The following is a 21354-nucleotide window of genomic DNA, read 5'->3' as shown; positions in this document are numbered from 1 at the left end:
TGCTGAGCAAACACAATTTGATAAAGTGGTGCACTGTTATAATGTTATTTGATGCATTGCATTTTTTTTTATCTCAAACAAGGCCTGTCTTATTTTGCTGCATTTGGAGATTGTTTTGAACATCGTGGGGTTGATTCACAAAGCTTTTCTGTTGAATGATTTCACCTTACTTATTAACTCACAATTTATCGCTTCTTACATGACTTAAAGGAAACCAGAGCTGTAAATATAAGAAATACTGATACTTACCCGCTGCTTCTTCCTGCAGCATAAACATGTGTGAGTCCCTCGCCATCCTCCTGCATGCGCAGTAGCCCAGATTGACGAGGCTGAACGGCAGACCGCGGGAGGGCGGCGAGGGACTTGCACATGTTTATGCTGCAGGAGGAAGCAGCGGTTAAGTATCGGTTCTTTTTTTATGTACAGCTCTGTTACACTAAAAAGGCCTGGTGCACACCGAGCGGTTTTTGAAGCGTTTCCCAAACCGTGAAAACGCTTGGCTAATGTATTTCAATGGGATGGTGCACACCAGCGGTTTTTAGCAAACCTGTCTCAATGTAAAGTATAGGAAAAGCTCAAACCGCTCTGAAAACTGCTAGATCAGAGTGGTTTTCCAGGCGTTTTTGTAACAGTAGCTGTTCAGTAACAGCTTTTACTGTAACAATATTTGTAATCTGCTACACAAAAACGCTCCAAAAAACTCTAGGCATGTTTAGAAAACCTCTCTAAACATGCCTAGAATCACTCTGAAATTTGCTCCAAAAACCTCTAGCATTTTGAGGATCTGCTAGAGGTTTTGGTGTGCAGTGGGCCTCCCTCATGATTGATCTCTCCTTGGCCTTTATTAGATTCACTTTTTCTCCTATGTTTCTCCCAGGTGATATTTCCACACCTCATCAATAAAATGTCTTTTAAGCCATCAGCAAGCAAGAAAATACTCTGAATAATTTTGATAGTAACTTTTCATCTACTTTTGTTGTAGTTTTTCAACTGTGAAGTGCTGAAAGGTTATTTTAAACAGAAGATTAAAAATTACCTCCTAGGACAGAGGGAGTCCAAACATTTTAGGTCAAGAGCCACATCGCTGTCCATGAGAGTGGTAGCGGCGTACTAGGGAAATTCAACAACATTTTTGCTGATTGCCATTAGATACACTATACCTGTGACATTTGTCAAATAAAACATTTCCACAGTAAATAAACCCATATACAGTGTGCATTTAGCACAGTGTCAGCTGCTAAACAGTGGCTGTTACTGCTACAGTGGTAGCTGATAACCTGATAATGATGATGTTATCCATTCACTCGTATCCGTCTCTTGGCGATTCTATGGGTTAGCTCTCCCCATGCTGTCCGATCTTGTACTATTTCCGCCACTTGCCTTCAGCTCAATCCTGTGTCAGCTTTGATGGTGTCAAGCCAGCGTGTTCTCTGGTGGCCTTGTCACCTTTTTCCACTGTTTTGTCCTAGGTCTTTAGGTCTTGTTTTGTCCTTAGGTCTTTCGCTAATGGATTTGATCGCATCACGTGGCCGAAATATGTGAGTCTGAGTCTGGTGATCTTGCCTTCCAGTGTCATGTCTGGTCTTATACGCTCCAATACTTCTTTGTTCGTCATTCTTGCTGTCCATGGAATGCGAAGCAACCATCGCCAGCACCACAACTCGAAGGAGTCGATTTTTCTTTTATTTGCTTTTCTTAGGGTCCAACTTTTGCAGCCATACATGGTTATGGGGAGAACAATGGCATGAAGCAGTTTACATTTGGTCGTAATGCTAATGTCTCCGTTTTTTCCATCCTTGGTTCATGCTTACCATCACTTTTCTCCTAAAGGTTATCCAACGTTTTATTTCATGATTGATAACCTACAGGTGAGCAAAGGGGAAGGCAGAACGAAAACACAATGTGGCCTCGCGTGCTCCAACGCAGCTATGGCCGCATGGCGATAACAACTGTAGAGAGCTTTGGGCACCACCAGAAAAAGCTTGGTGGGCCGCATTTGCCATACTTGGCTGAGGAGAAAATGGCTACAAGTACATTTGCATTAAATCGGTTTATGCAGTTTACAAACTGAAACCTTGACAGGAGAACAAACTTAAATGACGTTTAGTTTTTGATAGACCAGGAAACTGATATGTAAGGCTCCTTTCACAGTGCTCAGTTGCATTGCAGAATAATTCTGCATGTCAACTCGCTGCTCATACAAATCTATGGGCCTGTTTACATCTCTGTGTTGCAACCGATTGAGTTATTCTACGGGCTCGTTCACACAGACGTTTTGCTGGCATTAAGGCCTTGTTCACAATGCGTTCGGCTCACGTGTCCATCCGAGGTGGGCTTTTTTTCTGCTTTTTTTAAGCGTTTTCTGGCAATTTTCTGCGCGTTCGCTCATTTTTGCGTTTTTGTATTTTGCAGAGCGCTGCCGTCTTTTGATCTGGAAAAAAAAATCCGGAAACGATAAATACAATGTATTTTTTCTTTAAATGCTCACGCAATTGCTTACCAAAGCGATTTTTGTGAGCGTTTTGCGTTTTTCCTATACCTTCCATTGAGGCAAATCGCCTCAAAAATGGCTCAAGCGCTGCTTTTCTAAGCGGATCGCTTAAATTTTTTTACAAAAACCGCCTATAATGTGAACAAGGCCTAAATGTGGCATTTTAAAAGTAATGTTTTTATGGATCTACTGCTGTCCCATGCAAGTGAATGGGAGTGTTTAGTGGGAGCTTTTGCAAGTTTTCATGAAAGCCTGTCAGTAGATCCCGGCGCCTCGTCTCATCTCTAAAGCAACATGCAGCTTCTAGAAGTCATTTGTTGTTGCTGGCGTTGCATTTGAAAGCCAGCAAAAGCCACTGAAAGGCAGCAAAAGCCCAAATCTCAGCCTTTCCCTACACCGACTTCACCCACATATTCACCCACATTATAACTTGATATTAAATGTAAATGTGAATCTTTTAATCCATAATTTGGAAACAGAATGTAGAGTCTGCACTGTTGAAACTGACGTGAGCAGCCATAGAGTATGCAGACTGATTGAATAGAGTAGACAGTTCCCAGCACTGCTGTCTCAAATCCAAATGCTTTATTCAGTGCAATGCTTATTGTGCAATAGTACACACAATTTTATATCTACAACAAAGTACCTTTCTGTACTGTAGGTGACCAAGTAAATGATGGCCCAATACCATTTGACGCTCCATGCACTTCTTCTGGGGCTCTACAATGGCGGCAGTGTGCAAGGTCAGCTTGTATTGCTCAGGAGGTAAACTTTGTAGAGAGTAATAACCTCATAGGGAGACAAGGAGTTAATAAGGCTTGCGTGGGGGCTTTTTGTTTGTTTTTGTAAGTGGAGCGGGAGTAGTGATGGCCGGGAAGCACTTAGTGAATTCCCGTAAAGGATTGTTTAGGAGATGTGCCATCGCCAGTTTTTTACAATCCCGTGTTTACTTTGTAATAGCAACTCACCCTCCTAATATTGCTCCTGCAAGATAATGCTGCCTATAGACAGCAGACTGGCAACAGCTCTTAGCTTGATGTTTCCTGCCTCCTATCTACATAGGACAGAACATGCTACTTCACAGGGGCTAAGCATGCATACAGTCACTGTACAGGTACATATTGCCATTGAACTGCATTTGAAGTTTTCCAAACACCGCAAAAAAGAACATCAAGAAATGCAATGCGCTGCAACCACACCTCAAATGCAACAGAAACTTCTCTAAGAGTACTGAAGTAATCTCTGAATCATTTGAGATGTAGGCATGCATGTTTACATTCTATTGTGGAATTTGTTCTAGGGTCAGACCATTTGGTAGCCTCTTACCTCTAAAACAAACCCACCCAGCATATACATTCTTTCTGTAAACTTCTTCAGGTCACCTTGAAATGAATGCTTATAGCAGGCTTGGTTGCAGCCCCAAGTGCTGTTGTGAGAAGTGTGCATGTCATCATCCACTTAAAGCTCTCAGGCTTTATAGGTGAGTACAAAGTACAGGGCTAGTGGATTCTTATCATAGTCTCACGTCTTCTTTACACTTTAGCCAGGTGACTAAAACCTCTCACCTGTGGGCTGGGTAAAGCTGTAGCTGTACAGAGGGAAGATCAACTAATGTATAAGTCATAAAATGTAAATCTACACTCTACAGTATATATGTGTGTATATATATATATATATATATATATATATATATATATATATATATATATATATATATATATATATATATAATATACTGTATATTAAATTATTTTTCCTGGTATTAAGATATTTTAAATGTTATATATATTTTTATAACCAATAATAAGAATTTTTGCATCAAAGGCCGGCTGCAGACTATGGATTGGCCACGTTAAGTTGGCGTTGTTTTCTCATTAAGCCCCAGTAGGGGATTTTCAGGTTTCATGTTTTACTTATATACCATGGGCTCCTCTGGTGCTTTGAACGGGCCACATCTTTTCTTTCTCATTCTCCTTTGTCTTTCTTTTCTACGCTCTTTTCTTCTCTATTTCTTTTTTCTGTTGTATTTCTCTGTTGCAAATAAATAGCTCAAACAGGGGAATTTCTTGCAAATTGTCCCCCTTATAATCCTGGAGATTAAAGGGGAACTGAAGAGAGAGGTATATGGAGGCTGCCATGTTTATTTCCTTTTAAAGGGAAGGTCCAAGCAAAATAAAAAAATGAATTTCACTTACCTGGGGCTTCTCCCAGCCCCATGCAGCCATCCTGTGCCCTCGTAGTCACTCACTGCTGCTCCAGTCCCCCGCTGGCAGCTTTCCGACCTCGGAGGTCGGCGGGACGCATTGCGTACATTTTTACGCATTCCCGCTAGTGCAGGAACATTAACACATACATTTTTACGCATTACTGGTTCAATGCGTAAAAATGTATGCATTGAACCAGTAACGCGTAAAAATGTATGTGTTAATGTTCCTCACTAGCGGGAATGCGTAAAAATGTACGCAATGCGTCCCGCCGACCTCCGAGGTCGGAAAACTGCCAGGGGGGGACTGGAGCAGCAGTGAGTGACTACGAGGGCACAGGATGGCTGCATGAGGCTGGTAGAAACCCCAGGTAAGTGAAACTCATTTTTTTATATTGCTTGAACCTTCCCTTTAAGCAATACCAGTTGCTTGGCAGCCCTGCTGATCCTCTGCCTCTAATACTGTTAGCCATAGCCCCTGAACAAGCATGCAGCAGATCAGGTGTTTCAGACTTTCAAGTCAAATCTGACAAGACTAGCTGCATGCTTGTTTCTGGTGTTATTCAGATACTACTGCAGAGAAATAGATCAGCGGGCTGCCAGGCAAATGGTATTGATTAAAAGGAAATAAATATGGCAGCCTCCGCATACCTCCTACTTCAGTTCCCCTTTAAGCTATAAGGGGTGTTACCTGGGTAAATGATCCATTTGGGCATCCGGTCCACCTGAAATGTTAAAGAGGCACTATGGCATAAAATTGTAAAATTTTAAATATGTGCAAACATAAACAAATAAGAAGTACGTTTTTTCCAAGAGTAAATTACTTTTCTCCTATGTTGCTGTCACTTACAGTAGGTAGTAGAAATCTGACAGAAGCGCCAGGTTTTGGACTAGTCCATCTCTTCATGGGGGGATTCTCAGGGATATATTTATTTTCAAAAGCATTTAGTGAATGGCAGTTGCTCTGTCCAACTGCCACAAAACTGTGTAGGGCGCAGGGAAGCTGGCAGCATCATTGTTTAAATCCTTTTTAGGGAATATCTTTATAAAGAATAAAAGCCTTGCTGAGAATCCCCTATGAAGAGATGGACTAGTCCAAAACCTATCAGCTCTGTCAGATTTCTACTACCTACTTTAAGTGACAGCAACATAGGAGAAAAGTAATTTATGGCTCATTTTACTCTGGAAAAAAACAGTCTTTTTGTCTGTGTTTGCACATATTTTAAATTTTACAATTTTTCACCACCATAGTGCCCCTTTAATTGTTGTATGTTATCTCCTGGGATTGCCTGGTTGCGCACACCGGGGCAGACGTGTGGTACACAGCTGTACTAGTTTTGTTATCAGCAGTTCTTATTATCTGTTACCTGTTGATACTAAAGGCCCATACACACGTCGGATTTTTGCGAACGACCCGTCGTTTGAACGTTCCGTCGTTCAGTCGTTCGCACGTCAAATCCGACGTGTGTACAGACTATCGTTCGGGTGATAAGACTGGTTTCCAGCGATCCGCCGGGCGGATCGCTGGAAACCAGTCTTATCACGCGAACGATAGTCCGTACACACGTCTGATTCCGCGTGCGAACGACTGAACGACGGAACGTTCAAACGACCCGTCGTTCAGAAAAATCCGACGTGTGTATGGGCCTGAAATGTGTGTTATCCTCATTGTGTTCTGACAATAGCAAATTGGTGACTCTAGTTAGTCACGTTGACCTTCTATAGTTTATATGTATTAACATGTGAAAAGACTTAAAGCGGAATATAACCCTGCATTTCAACTTTGCTCTAAAACATTATTTACAGTATATTATATGCAACCAGCATTTTTTTTTTTACTAGACCAGCATTGGAAGGGTTACACAGGGCTTTAAAGGGACTCCGAGCTCTGAAAAAAAAGGAAAGTTGTACTCACCAGGGGCTTTTTCCAGCCCAGTGCTGGTCGGGAGGTCCCACGCCGGCGTCCTGGCTCCTCTCCTTCACCCCGCTCCGGAATGGCTGGCAGGCCGCAGCCCGGGCGACACTCTCCCGAGTGTCGGGCTGCTTCTTCCGCATATGACGCGGATTACGTCACACGCCGGCCGCCTCGCGTCATCACGGCGGCCGGCGTGAAAGTACTGCGCATGCGCGCTTTGTTCGCGCATGCGCAGTACTTTCACGCCGGCCGCCGTGATGACGCGAGGCGGCCGGCGTGTGACGTAATCCGCGTCATATGCGGAAGAAGCAGCCCGACACTCGGGAGAGTGTCGCCCGGGCTGCGGCCTGCCAGCCATTCCGGAGCGGGGTGAAGGAGAGGAGCCAGGACGCCGGCGTGGGACCTCCCGACCAGCACTGGGCTGGAAAAAGCCCCTGGTGAGTACAACTTTCCTTTTTTTTCAGAGCTCGGAGTCCCTTTAAAGTCCCTAGAGATTTCTGCAGACGAATCCGAACTTGAGTTAGATACTTTTTGTTTACAAATATGTGTTTATTGTGACTCATCTCTCTCACTGAGAAGGAGCTTGGAGGACAGCCAAAGAGATGTATCTATTGATAAACAGTTACACACTAAGTAAATAGAATGTAACTATCTGAATGTCTGCACGGAACTTAAAACCTCTGTGTTTAACCCTTCCAATGCTGGTCTAGTAAAAAAAAAAAATGCTTTTTGCATATAATATACTGTAAATAATGTTTTAGAGCAAAGTTGAAATGCAGGGTTATATTCCGCTTTAAGGTGCCCATACACTCGTCAGATTGGCAGCAGATAGATAAGAAATGCATCTGATGATCTATCTGATGCGTTTTTAGAACATTTTTTACCAGGATAGAATTCCAATAGATTTCAGTTTGAAATCTATTGAAATTCAATCTGATGGCATTTTTTTGCCATCAGATTTCCATTAAGGCCAATGCAAACTGATAAGCAATCTCATCAGATCGACCTAAATTTTCCACCCTGCCAGTTCGATGGAAATCCATCGAAATCGGCCGTCGATCGGTCGATTGGCCAACCGATTTGCAATCGATCTATCGATCGATCGATCGGGATCGATCGGTCGGCCAGAAAATCGGCTGAGTGTATGGGCCCCTTTACATGACTTCCGGCCTGCTGCACCTTGTCTCAGCACCGCGCAGTAATGCAGGTCTATCTGAGCATCGGGGATGTGGCAAAACCGTCACTTCTGTCGCATCGCGCCGTACTGCCACAGTGTGACAGTCTCCATAGACTCTCATTGCCCTGCAGTAGGGTGCGGTAAAATTACTGCACCGCCTCAGTGTTAAAGGGGCCTATGGGGACAGTTAAAATAGCATGCGTTTTGAGTTACATAGAGCCTGATGCATAAAAAGGGCGCTAAATTTGCCAGGTGCAGGTAGCACACACCAATGTTACCAGTACTAATGCCAGGGGAGCAGCGCCCATTACACTATTACTGCCACGTGCATTTCAGGATAACGCAATGTTATGGTATATGGTGTAACAATTCAGATCAGAACGACTGATTTAATCTCTGCTCATTCCCTCCTTTACCTTTGCTGATGATAGGACTATATTCTGAAATAAAGTTAGCTGTGAAAATGGGCTTTATGATTAAGTGAACTTTTAATGTTAATTAAAGTTAATTTAAGTAATTGCTCTTTACTATGAATGAATATGCATCCAAATGCTCTGCACAATAATGTAAAAACTAAAGCCACAAATTTTTGCAAAACACAACATTTGTGTTACCAGCAAAATTAGTCATGAGTATAGATAGATATCCAAAGCCATTCAGTATCTTATTGAAAAATTGGTAGAGAAATACAGAGGCTGTCTCTGTGGCAGTGTGTGTCATTTTAAGGTCCATAACCACCGCAAGATTTCATCTGTCAAAATGACAGATGAACGATCATTCCAACCGACAATGTGTAACTATCTTAAAAGAAACAGGTAAACAATAGTTACAGATGACGATGTACAATGACACTGACAATGGATTAATTTGTTTAACGTCCCTCATGCATACAGATCTTTAAACAATCTTTCCGCTACAGTCTGGATATTCTCTCTGCAACCATCTTCGTTTAACGAATTTACTCAAGTACTTCACTTGACTCACCTGGGAGTTGGATTTTGTAGTTGATTGGTGCAGTTTGTCAGTTGGTTAGGAGATCTACATATATGAGTTAATAGGCCTAAGCTAGTCAGCTTTCATACTATTGATTGAATCACATACTGCCAGAAGAATCATCCATAGTCGAAATATGGCAAATGCCACATTTAAACATGAGTGCCAGCTAAGGGGATAAATACACAGAACATTTATGAAATATTTGGCTTTCTTGAATATGTCAGTCCAGCCAATCCTGTAGTTTTTGTCTCTAAATGGACCAGATGAATAACTTGGCCAACAATCTGACCTCGCTTTCCTTTATGTTCTCCATGCAGATACAGGCAGGTTGGGGACATGCTGATAAAAATCTGATGAGTCATTATTGGTGTCTCACTTCTTGTAAAAGAAGCTCTGGAAGTGACAGTCCTGCTCCAAGGGGTGCCTAGTCAATCCCCTCTCCTTTGGCTGTGCAGATGTTCTAGTATCCAAAGCTTACCTGCCCCCAGTCCCACCTAATCTTCCCCACATAATAGCTGTGACTCAGTAACCATACCTGTACTCTCTCCCTCAATGTTAGAAAATTTAGAGAATAATGGGCTGCAGTCAGTCAAGTCATTTTATATGTATTAACATGTGAAAAGACTTACATGACTTCCGGCCTGCTGCACCTTGTCTCAGCACCGCGCAGTAACGCAGGTCTATCTGAGCATCGGGGATGTGGCAAAACCGTCACTTCTGTTGCATCGCGCCATACTGCCACAGTGTGACAGTCTCCATAGACTCTCATTGCCCTGCAGTAGGGTGCGGTAAAATTGCATGCTTCATTTTGTTAAAACATTTTGTTTGTTTGATTCTGCACATTCTTCCCCATTTAAAAATATAAGTAGCATGCCATTAGTGCAGCTTTAATGGATTAGTAGCGGGATTAAATGGTGTTAGGTGTGCCTGGAATTTGGTATTTATCCAATTGTTGATTTTTCCAAGAATGCAAGACTGATATCCGGGATATATATGGCTGCTTTATTCCACTGTAGAACATTCTGTGGTAATAGAAGCATGGATTTTAAATAGATTAAACCATGTGAATGACTCCTTGGACCATATTAGTATTTGCAGGCACCTGGCGTAATTAGTGTTTTCACAGTTTCTTGAAATGGTAGTGAAATGCTTCTGTTTTTATCCCCAAACACAAGTGCTGATTTCCAGGAAGGGTTGGTGTAGGCCCAATGTGTCAGCACTCCATGGAGCATCACTGAGGGGGTTTAGAAGGTCATTATTTGGATTGTTTTTACACAGCACAAAAAAACAACTGAAGCTGGACAGGTGAGCATTATCTGTTGTCAGGTTCTTTGTTTGCCTTTTGTGGTTTGTGTCTGTTGGAACATATTGTTGAAGTGTCACAGCGCAGCTGAGTGTGAGATTCGGATTCCCCTGTTACCGGTGCATTAAGCTTATGTTACCACCTCGTTTATTTTCTGCCACCATTTCGCTGTCTTGACATGCTTTTTTTATTATTGGCTTGCCATCCAGCAAATCCATGTTTAACAAGCTTTGGAAACACAAGATGAGTGTTGATTGTCTTGTGATAAGTCTTCACTGTCTCTTTGTGTCTTCAGAGAGTGGATGATGGAACAGACAGCCCTTGTTCATGTTCATAAAAGTAAGTATATATGTAAACCCCTTGGGCCCCATTCTATAAGGACTATGCAGCATACCCCCGTGCTGCTGTCAGGTAATGAGTGTAGAAATTACAAACACATCATGTTTGGGTTGTTTCTGCTCTTCATGCAGGGTTTTCCATTGACTACATATAGGGGACTTCTGTTTTTTACTATAACACTTCATCTTGTGCTTTCACAAACGGAGATTGTTCTCTACAGCAGCTAGATGATGCTGTTCTCACTTTTGTTTTAATAGGTTCAAAGGACACCATTTCACAGAGGAGCAGTGAACTGGTTTGGCGCAGAGCACAGTCCACCACAGAAATCCAGCAATGAGTGGGGTTCATGGCAAAGCTGGTCCCCCTGTTCTCGGACATGCGGAGGGGGCGCTGCGGTGCGCACACGGCAATGTATAGTAAGGTATCAGTATTTCATGGTACTCACACTGCCTCAAACCTTTTTTTAAAGCCCTATTTCACACTTATTTTTTACAACTGAATTTTATGTAAAACAGTGGCTGGATAGTGTACTTTAAGGGCTCTGACACAGGAGACTAGGGTTCGAATCTCAGCTCTTTCTGTTCAGCAAGCCTATACTTATTCAGTAAGTAGACCATGGGCAAGACTCGCTAGCAGTGCTACTGCCTAATGAGTTTTTCATCTGGCGCTTTGAGTCCACCAGGAGAAAAGCGCAAATGTTCTGTGTCTGTGTCTAAATACAATAATAACAAAAATGTGCATTCAACATAACACTGTACAGTGGAACCTTGGTTTGCAAGTATAATTCGTTTTGGAAACTGCTTAATCCAATACACTCTTATATCAAGCAAATTTCTCTATAAGTATCAGTAGAAACTCTGATGATTTGTTCCAAAAACATATATAGAAAAATATTTCATACAAAGTGAGAACCATTGACTCAGTGATGACTAAACATTCTGTGTTTGTATATGAAGACGTTGCTTGCTTATCAAGTTAAATTTTATAGAATGTTTGTCTTACAAAGCGCTCCTAAACCAAGTTACTTGCAAGGTTTTACTGTATTGCAAAAACTCTTGTGCAGTATAAAAATCAAAACTAAAGGTGGCCATACACTACTAATATTATTTTAGCAATATCTGTCCGATTCGATAATTTGGTCAAATATGCTAGACACCGATGTCGCAAACCATTCCCAATCGATTTTCCTCTGATATGATTGTTTTGGTTGATCAATCCAGAAGGAAGATCTCACTTGATTAGCGTCAGGAGTGCATCGCTAGCGGCGTTTGAATTTGGGATGACTGTCGCAGCAGAAAAGCTATTTTCACCCGTCCACTAGTGTGTCTCTCCATTGCCAGGGCTTTTTCCTGGCATCCATATGTTCAGGCTGCATTCATTTTGGGCACAGGGAGAAGCTGAAAGATAGCTCTCCCTGCAATTCGGGGTCCAGCTATTTCCAGCAACTAAATTAGTGATTTTATTGTAATTTCACCTGTGCCGCTATAGCCGTAATTAACCTTAGGTCTGGAACCCACTAGGAACGCTTTTCTGAGCGCTTTGTGATTTGAAACGCTCTTGCTAATGTAATGCTATGGATGTGATTCCACTTGAGCGATGTTATTTTATATTAACCCCCCCCCCCCCCCCCCCCATAGCATTGCATTAGCAAGAGCTTTTTCAAATCACTAGCGAATAGAAATCGCTCCTAGTGGGTTTGAGTGCTTACAGTCCATTGCAGCTAAGTGGTACTGAATAAGCGCTAAAATGACCTGAATCATTCTTTCTGGCTTTTCACTCCTGGGGAGCTGTGTATCGTGACAAACACTAGAGGCCAAATACTAGATGCCTCTAGTGGCCATGTAAGGTAAGTGCCACGACGCTCCTAGTGCTTGGCCTTCAGTGTTTGGTCAGAAGGGAGTGAAGAGACAGGAAGAATCCCGTGCAGGGGAGAGAAGACAGGAAGAAATGCTGGGAGACAGGTGAGAGTACCTTTTGCTGCCCCTACATTAGCCGCCCCCTACACTGTGCATGGCTGGGGGGTTTGGGGACTGGGAGACTTGGGGACCTGCTAGGCAGTGTGCACAGATTTTCAATTGTTTTCATGCTAAAATCTATTGAAAATCTGTGTACAATGTGTGGAGAGTTTGATCAGATAATGATCTGAAGGTGATGCATCTGTTGGCCACATCATCCAGTGTAAGGCCAGCTTCACAGTTGTAGTGGATTACATGTACCCATATCCACACTGCAAGCAGCTGGCAGTTTGCTTCCACTCCATGAGTCATGTGGTACCAGCAGTGACCAGAACTAAGTCATGGGGTGGCAGGCCCAACTGCTATGCCCGCTGCCCCATGTCTTCTTCATGACTGACAGCACCTCTGTTAGCTCCACAGACTAGTTTATGGCTCTTATCCTTATCCCTGTATTATCCTCTATTATAATCCCTAACTGTCCCTGCATCATCCTCCTCCTGGCTGCGTCCGTGGTTTTGCGCTACTGCACATGTGTAGCCGGCAGGAGGAGGACAGGGACAAAGGGAGCGGGCGGCCATTGGGGAGCGCGGCGGAGAGCGCGGCTGTGCGTCCTGACGTCATAGCCCTAGCGCCCATTATTTAACGGGAGGGCTAAATGACTAGTTGATTGATAAATCTCTTTGGTGAACATTCATGAAGTTGTTGGTATACTGAATCAATGCTATACACTTATATAGCCATACACTTATAGATTACACAGGTGGCCATACATACTTATATATTTGCAGCAGATTCAACCATCAGATATATTTCTGTCAGATGCCTGTCAAGTCGAATCTGACAGGTATCTATCTAATGTGTGCCACACACTAGGAACAGATTTCAAATAGATTTTAGAATGAAATCTATTGGAAATCTATCTAAATGCCTTATCGGAACCATTAGATCTAATGCAACTCTATGGGCCATGGATCTGCTACCAGCAGCAGATCGAGCTAGATTTTCCATCCTTTCAGATAGATCAAATCGCTCGAAATCGGCCGCAAATTGATCGATCGATAAATTTGATGGAATCAATTTCCAATCTTTCGATTCAGTAGAATGGATGGATGGCTGAAATCGACCAGCAGGATAGTGACGGTAGTTCCCATTATTCTGTCTTGACAAGTTGCCCTTAAGCCCCACTGCTGACATGATTGACTTGACTATATACATGTGAAGTTTCCTACAATTTATGTTCTTGCGGTGGGACCAGAGCACATGCTTAGGAATGCAGTGCCTTTTAATAAGCCTGTATGTGTTTGGGTGTAAGTGACTCTGGATCGCTCATAGGCTTTCATTATGCAGTGTTTAGAACATATTTTGGAATAACTCCTCTTTGTGTTTGGGGTTAAGTGCCTGTGGATCATTTATAGGCTTTAATTATGAAGCGCCTTAGAAATAACATATTCTGTATTACCAGGCTACACCATGTACTTTTTTTTTCTGCATTTCAGTATTTCGGAACAGCCATTTGTTATGACGCCTTTTATTTATGTGCTGCAAAACATGTCCTTTCCTGCATAGTTGGCAGCAGAAGAATTCATGTCTCTGTACTTAAATGTTAAGATGTATTTCTGTAACAGATAATGTCTTATTGGTGTCTGGTTACAGCATTAACCTTTACAGCTGGCTGATGAAATGTTTACATTTTGCTCTAATTTGTGCTGTTTCCCTTATAGAGATGCAGCGGGGCCGGACTGTCTGGGAGACACAAGGCAATACCAAGCATGTAACATGAAGGTAATGTCCTGTTCTGTGTCCTCTCACAGCACTTGTGTTTACTGCTGTACAGCAAAACATAATCAAGTTTTCCTACACAGGATTGTCCATCAGGAGTTGCTGATTTCCGCCATTTTCAGTGTTCTGCATACAACAATAAGCCTTTAATGGGAAATTATTACAGATGGGTCCCTTTCCAGTCAGGTAAACAGCTGAACATGCTTCTCTTTATACTTTATCAGGCGCGCAAACATAATTGTGTTTACTATGTACCACTCTCCTAAATTGTGTGTAATGTTGGCCATAAAATTGGTCGATTTATAGGACGATCGATTGACCTATTGATTCCTTAGAATCGATTCAAAATCGATGAATTGATTGAACACGAGTCGATTTTTTTATCCATACACTAGGGTTGATGTTTGTTCCATTTTCCCACTTTTAATCAATCGGAGGCTATTTTCGATCACAAAATAAGCACACTGATGAATCAGATCAAGTAAAGATCGATTGAATACATATTGAAAAGCTCTCGATTCTTGTTCCATCGATTGAAATAACCCGACATACTCAATTGATTCATTTTAAAAATTTGATCGAATATTGGCCAATAAGAATCGATTCTACATCTAAATGACAACTCGATTCATTTATAATAATCGATCAAAGTAAAAGATCGACCAGTTTTAGAGCCACCTTAAGTGATGTGGCCTTGGAGAAGTTTAGTTTTTGGTCTGGAGGAGAAAAAGAGCAAAGCCGACTCAGTATGAAAGAACTTATGCCTGGTACACACCATGCAATTTCCCATCAGAAAGATGAGTCGAATAGATCATTTCCGACAGGTCCGATTGGATTTATGATCATTTTTATCATAGATTTTCCGATCGCTTCTATACAAAATCATTTGGAAAAAAAACAAACTATCGGAAATCAGATCGGACCCGTCAGAAATGATCTATCAACCCATCTTGCATGGTGTGTACCAGGCACTAGATTTTAGTAGGTGCAGGTGTGCTAAACTGTAACTCCAACCCAAATGTTTTATTTTCTTTGGGATGAAATGCAGAAGGGTTACTAGTACTACTTTGCTAGGTTTCTAACTGTTTTTGGTATATTTCTTCCTCATTTACAGTTCTTGAAAAACCTTTTCGAAGGAAACCTGGACTGCATTAACACCTGCAGCGTCTAACCATTTTCCAGATGCAAAAGGGTGACAATGTTGCCAGGTTTTTAACCTCCCCGGCGTTCAATTTTCCCAGGATTTCTTTGCAAAAAGTGATAAAATGTATTTTTAAAACTTTTTTTTTCCTGTAACTTGCCAAAATGTGTCAAGCAAGGGTCTAGTATACAGTTCAGGAGAGTATTGATGTGTATGCACGTTTATACTGTTCACAGCATGTTTTTATGGATGGACATTTCTGTCCATACCGCTGTGTATCCATCCTCGTGTGAGGGATTTCTTTCTCACTTGCAGTTCTAAACCTGTCACAGGATCTAAAAGAGAGCGGGAACTATCAGGATGAAAACAGCAATAAGGGCTCGTGCACACTGTAGGCGTTTTCGGGGGGGGGTTTTACACGCAGGCGATTTTTAAAATCGCCCACCAAACGCTTGTGCAACAAATGTCTATGAGAAGGTCTTACTGGAGAGAGAGCTACAAGTATATGCAAAGAAAACCCAGACATTTTAGTCCTTTAGTTCAGAAACTCAAAATGTAATCTCTCTAAAGTTTTATATGTTATTGGTACTAATATCCGTGATTTCATTTTCGCTCTCCATCTGATTTTATTATTTTGGAAAAAAAAAAAGAAAAAAACCTTATTGAGGCTTTTTGCATGCATGTTCACTAACTGTACTGGATACATTACTACGCTGGTTGTACTTTTTGTATTGCATTTTCCTCAATAAAAATTTTAAGTACCAAAATGTCATCTCTGCTCTAAAGCTGTAAATACAGCATGAGGACTAAGAATACAGCATAAGGACTAAAAGGAAAAATGACTGCTATAGAGTTACTCGAGGGATTAATAACTCAAAGTTCCACTAAACGATTACAAATGTTTTTATGTCCAGCATTTGCAGATCAAACAATGCAGATTACCTTCCATTTCTCCCCTTGTAAGGCAAAGAAACTCCTCTGCTTTGTTTGGTCTCAAATAGTAACACAAGACCATCTGATAATTTGGTCAAGCTTATCAATTAGCCTCTGAGTTAGTGGAGGGTTGAGTTATTAACCCTTCCAGTAATGTTATACCACTAAAAAAATCCTGTTACTACTTGTGCTATCTTTAATATTTTAGAACTGAAATGAAATTTGAAATGTTTCTACTGGCTCAGTCGCACTAGTCGGTTCTTCTGTGCATGTGTGGAGGGGCCGCACATGTGCAGAAGAGACGACATGCACAACTGAGACACATTACTGGGACTAATTGCGGCCGAACGGAGGCATTCAGGAGGACGGCGAGGGATGCATCGGTGCTCATGAGGCTGAAGGGAGCCTCAGGTGAGTATAAAATCTTTTTATTGCGAGATCTCAGGTTTACTTTAAAGGTAGCCATACACTGGTCGATTTGCCATCAGATCGACCAACAGATAGATCCCTCTTTGATCGAATCTGATCAGAGAGGGATCATATGGCTGCCTTTACTGCAAACAGATTGTGAATCGATTTCAGCAAGAAATCGATTCACCGTCTGTGAAGCTGCCGCCCCCCCCCCCCCCCCCCCGCCAGCTATACATTACCTGCTCCACCGCGTGTCCCTGCTCTCTCCGCTGTCTTCTTCTCCGTGATGGGCTCCGAGTCCGGCTGGCTTTACTGATCTTCCTGTCCGGGGAACAGTAGAGGGTGCTCTACTGTTTAAACTTCCTGCCGGGCCAGGAAGTTCAGTGAAGCCAGCCGGACTCGGAGCCCAGCATGGAGAAAAACCCGCCAGCGATCGAGCAAAATCTTCCGCACGGACGAATCGACCGGAACGATTGATTTCGAACTGAAATCGATCATTCTGTCAGCGTTTGCACAAAGATTTCACAGCAGATTCGATCACTGCTGTATATCGGCGGTAAAATCGTTAGATGTATGGGCCCCTTTAGAGCAGTGTTTGAATTTTATGTTCGTGTCCCATGAAGCAGTGTCAACTTAAAGCAGTGTTCCCCAACCCTGTCCTCAAGGCCCACCAACAGTGCATGTTTTGTAGAAATCCTCAGAGGTAGCTAATACGCTCTGCTGAGACACTAATTACCAAGTGGCAAACGGATCCCTGAAAACCAATCTGATCACCAGTCAATCGGATCTATTTTCACTCAGTTTCCGTTCCCCTGCTACCATTCCGTTTCTCCATATCCCCAAAGTGTATTTTTCTATTTAGAATGGTCCGTTTCTTCAACATTGTGAAGAAATCTTACGTTTTCTCATTGCCCCCAATGCGATGCTTCAGCTTACTTTTTCGTTCCACTGGGCTCAGCGGTTCAGAAAAATTGGTGCAGCAGGAAACTTGTGGACTGTTCAGCGGATCGTGCGGAATGGATCCATTTGAATGGAGGGATGTGAACGGATCCATAAGTTAACATTGGATCCGTTCCCAGCTGTTACAATCCATTCCCTTCCGATCCGGGAACAGACTGTTTTTTTTACTCTAATGTGAACTGGGCCTGAATGTTTGTGGTTTTCTGCAGAGGACTGTGGCTTAAAGCAACAAGATCTACTTACCTGGGGCTTCCTCCAGTCCCAGTAGCCTATCTGTCCCTCGCCACAGCTCCGGTGTCCCGGGGTCCCCTCCATTTGCGGATGCGGACCTCACCAGAAGTACTGCGCATACGCAGTAAGCTCCTGGCCAAGGAAGCGTGACTGAACGGCGTGGCCACGCACTCTCGCAGGCACAGAAGATGAGGTTGGAATCTGAAATGATGGACCCCGGGACACCATCTGCAATGGGGCACCAGAGCTGCGGCGAAGGACAGATAGGCTGCCAGGGGCTGGAGGAAGCCCCGGTAAGTAGATCTTTTTTTTTCCTCCTCGGATGTGTCCTTTAAGCAAAATTTTTGCTTTTACTGTGTACAGGTAGTCCCTGGTTTACGAACACCCGACTTAAGAACGACCCGCCGATACGAACGCCTGCCGATCTGCCGCGATTACGTCACGCAGCCGGGGACTACTGCTGGCATTTTTTAAGCAGAGTAGGCACAGTGGAAGCCAAATCAGGGACATTTCACTTGTTCCATGGTGGTGCTGCCCGGAAGCTGCGCGGCCCGTCCTCTCTCCATTCACTGTCCCCCTGCGGTTTCTCATGCATCACATAATGACGCAATCAGTTGAAGCCCCCTAGTGGCAGCTCCTCCTGATGCGTCATACTGAGACTGAGGAAGTTCTATGTACTATTGCTACTACACACACAATTAGTTATCTCATACATTTATTTTCATTTCTGCTTTGCTTTGATTTTGTGTTCCATTTTACATTATTACCATCCGCTCTTTTCAGTTGTATACCAACTCCTTTTTCTTGCATATCTGCATGAAACATTTTAATTTGGTAACTTCAGGGCCGGCCCGCCCATAAGGCGGGGTGAAACAAATGCCTCAGGCGGCACTTCTGGGGAGACGGCACCCGCCTGCCCATGGGTGGGGGGCCGCCGAGCTGGAGGGGGTAGCAGGCAGGAAGGGGGTAATGGGCACAGCAGAGTATTGGGCACAGCCTGGGTCCCCCTATCTGCGTTCCCCCTCCAGCTTTTAGCCGCTACTGGTAAGAGGCAGCGGGCGGGGACGACTCACCTCTTCCGCATTCCAGTGTGCGTTCTACTGTCGTCACTTCCTGCAATGCCGTCCACTTACAAAACAGTGGGCGGCATTGCAGGAAGTGACGACAGTAGAATGCACGCTGGAACGCGGAAGAGGTGAGTCGTCCCTGCCCGCTGCCTCTTACCAGTAGCGGCTAAAATTTGAAGGGGGAGTGCAGATATGTGGACCCAGGTAATAGAGGGGGAGTTTGACCCCCCTCCCCACCGCTGTGCCCAATACCCCCTTCCTGCCCGCTACCCCCTCCAGCTCGACGGCCCCCCACCCATGGCTTGGGGGGGAGGGGGCGATTTTGCAGAAGTTTGGCTCAGGCGGCAAAAAGTCTAGGGCCGGCCCTGGGTAACCATGACAAGCACATTAAAACACACTGAAAATGCACCAAAACTTTTTGTAAAAGCAGCCCATTCTCTAGAAATGATACTTTCTCTCAGGCCGGTTTTCTCATGAAGCAAGGTGAAGCATTTGCATCAGGCACAGAGATTTCAGGGGCAGCATTTTTGTGCTGTGTGTACCTTCCTGAGGAGGAATGGAGTGGCTGAGGGTTAGCAGTCTGTTTGTCACAGACTCACAGCCAGCCAGTGTGCTATTGTGTTGAGCTGCAGCATGTCATGTGAGAACATTAAATGAAGCCGAGTAAATTGTCGGGTGCTGTACAATCATTCCGAATCGGGGGGGGGGGGGGGGGGATTTGTGCATGCTCACAAGTTTTGCCTCAGGCAGCAAGAACCTAGAACCGGCCTGGCTTTCTCTGGCTGCTTTTTCTAAACCTCTGTTTGTGAGCCTCGGGTTTCCTTAGTGAAGGCATGCTGTCCTTTGTGCCACCCAGAGCTGGCATGTTCATTCCCAGAATACAGGCACATTAGCAAATGAGTGTTCTGTGCCAGACCGGTGTCCCTTTGATATTTAATCTGAGTTTTATATCCGAAAGTGTCGACATATCAATGCTGACACTGTGGTGTGCTGGAGTAACTACACGTTTATGTTGACAATATTTAGCAGACAACCCACGCCATGGAAAGCTTTTGTGAAAAACTACTTTTAGCACACTACTGTGAAAAACCATTCCATGTTCCTAATGCCCAGTCGCAGATTCTCATGCAGTAATATGTCAAAATACATTCTCTGTGTTTTCTCTATTTCCTATTAAGGACAAGGCGACTGTGAACTAAGCTGCTTGGCTCAGGGGCAAAATTTCTATTATAATTTTGGCAGAGTTTTGGATGGAACGTCATGCCATGTGGAGTATGATGGATTCTGCATCAATGGGCAATGCTTGGTAAGTCTGACCGTGTCAGGTATTCACTGACGTATGGGAAAGGTGTTTTATGTTTTCTTTAAAGCGGACCTGAACCCAGAACTTCCACTCTGCTCTAAAAGATAAGCAACAGCATAATAATCTTTAAAGGGGAACTTCAGCCTAAACAAACCTACTGTTATTAAGTTACATTAGTTATGTTAATTAGAATAGATAGGTAATATAATCTTTTACCCACCCTGTTTTAAAAGAACAGGCAAATGTTTGTGATTCATGGGGGCTGCCATCTTTGTCATGGGGGCAGCCATCTTTTTGGTTGAAAGGAGGTGACAGGGAGCATGAGACACAGTTCCAACTGTCCTGTGTCCTGTTAACCCCTCCCGGCTGCACACACTAGGCTTCAAATATCAAATTCAAAATGTAAAAAAAAAAAAAATTATTGCACCAAAACAGCAGAATGAGAACAACCACGTCAGAAATCTCATCATGCTTTGCACAGCATAAGGGGAAAACTGCCCGGGCAAAGACAGATTCGATCGATCATATTGGAAACCATATAATGGGTGGTTTTCATCTGAAAGATATTGATTACTGTAGTTAACTTAAGCCTTAGATTCATAATCAAATTTCTACATCTAAACTATTTGCATAAATAACTATACAGACATGTCATGAGCAAAATCAATTGGTTTTGATCACTCAGTGGTCAGCCTGTATCGTTTAAAATGATTCGTTGGTTAGTCTAATTCCTGTATCGTTTGCAGGTATTCAGTGATCAGTGTATTGCCTGTATCATCTGCAGGTATTCGGTGGTCAGTGTATTGCCGGTATCGTTTGCAGGTATTCAGTGATCAGTGTATTGCCTGTATCATTTTCAGGTATTTGGTGGTCAGTGTATTGCCTGTATCATTTGCAGGTATTTGGTGGTTAGTGTATTGCCGGTATCATTTGCCGTTATTTGGGGTCAGTAGCCTGTAGATGCAATCCGTCTTCAGTGCCTGTCCAAACTCTGTTGATGAGCAAAGGAAGTTTTTTTATTATCTGATTGCAGTTACTCTGTGGTGTAGCAATAGGGGATGCAGGGGATGTGACTGCACGAGGGCCCCTGCACCTGAGGAGCCCATCTGGGACCCTTCTTTTTTCTCTGCATTAGCTCTTTATTGGTGCT

At 43.2% G+C, this 21354-nt stretch overlaps 1 protein-coding gene across 1 annotated transcript in view; it reads left to right on the top strand.

Annotated features, from left to right (window-relative positions):
* LOC137563165 (ADAMTS-like protein 5) overlaps nucleotides 1-21354 on the top strand; it is a 93555-nt gene that overhangs the window by 25136 nt on the left and 47065 nt on the right. The window contains exons 3-6 of the mRNA XM_068275277.1: nucleotides 10682-10845; nucleotides 14101-14161; nucleotides 14242-14344; nucleotides 20080-20207. Coding sequence (XP_068131378.1) covers nucleotides 10682-10845; nucleotides 14101-14161; nucleotides 14242-14344; nucleotides 20080-20207 — 456 coding nt within the window. The remainder of the gene's footprint in view (nucleotides 1-10681; nucleotides 10846-14100; nucleotides 14162-14241; nucleotides 14345-20079; nucleotides 20208-21354) is intronic.

The sequence above is a fragment of the Hyperolius riggenbachi genome, chromosome 3 (assembly GCF_040937935.1).
Source record: "Hyperolius riggenbachi isolate aHypRig1 chromosome 3, aHypRig1.pri, whole genome shotgun sequence".
In the NCBI taxonomy this organism is placed as follows: Eukaryota; Metazoa; Chordata; class Amphibia; order Anura; family Hyperoliidae; genus Hyperolius; species Hyperolius riggenbachi.
The sequence above is the reverse complement of the archived record's forward strand: the minus strand, read 5'-3'. Positions and strand labels throughout refer to the sequence as shown.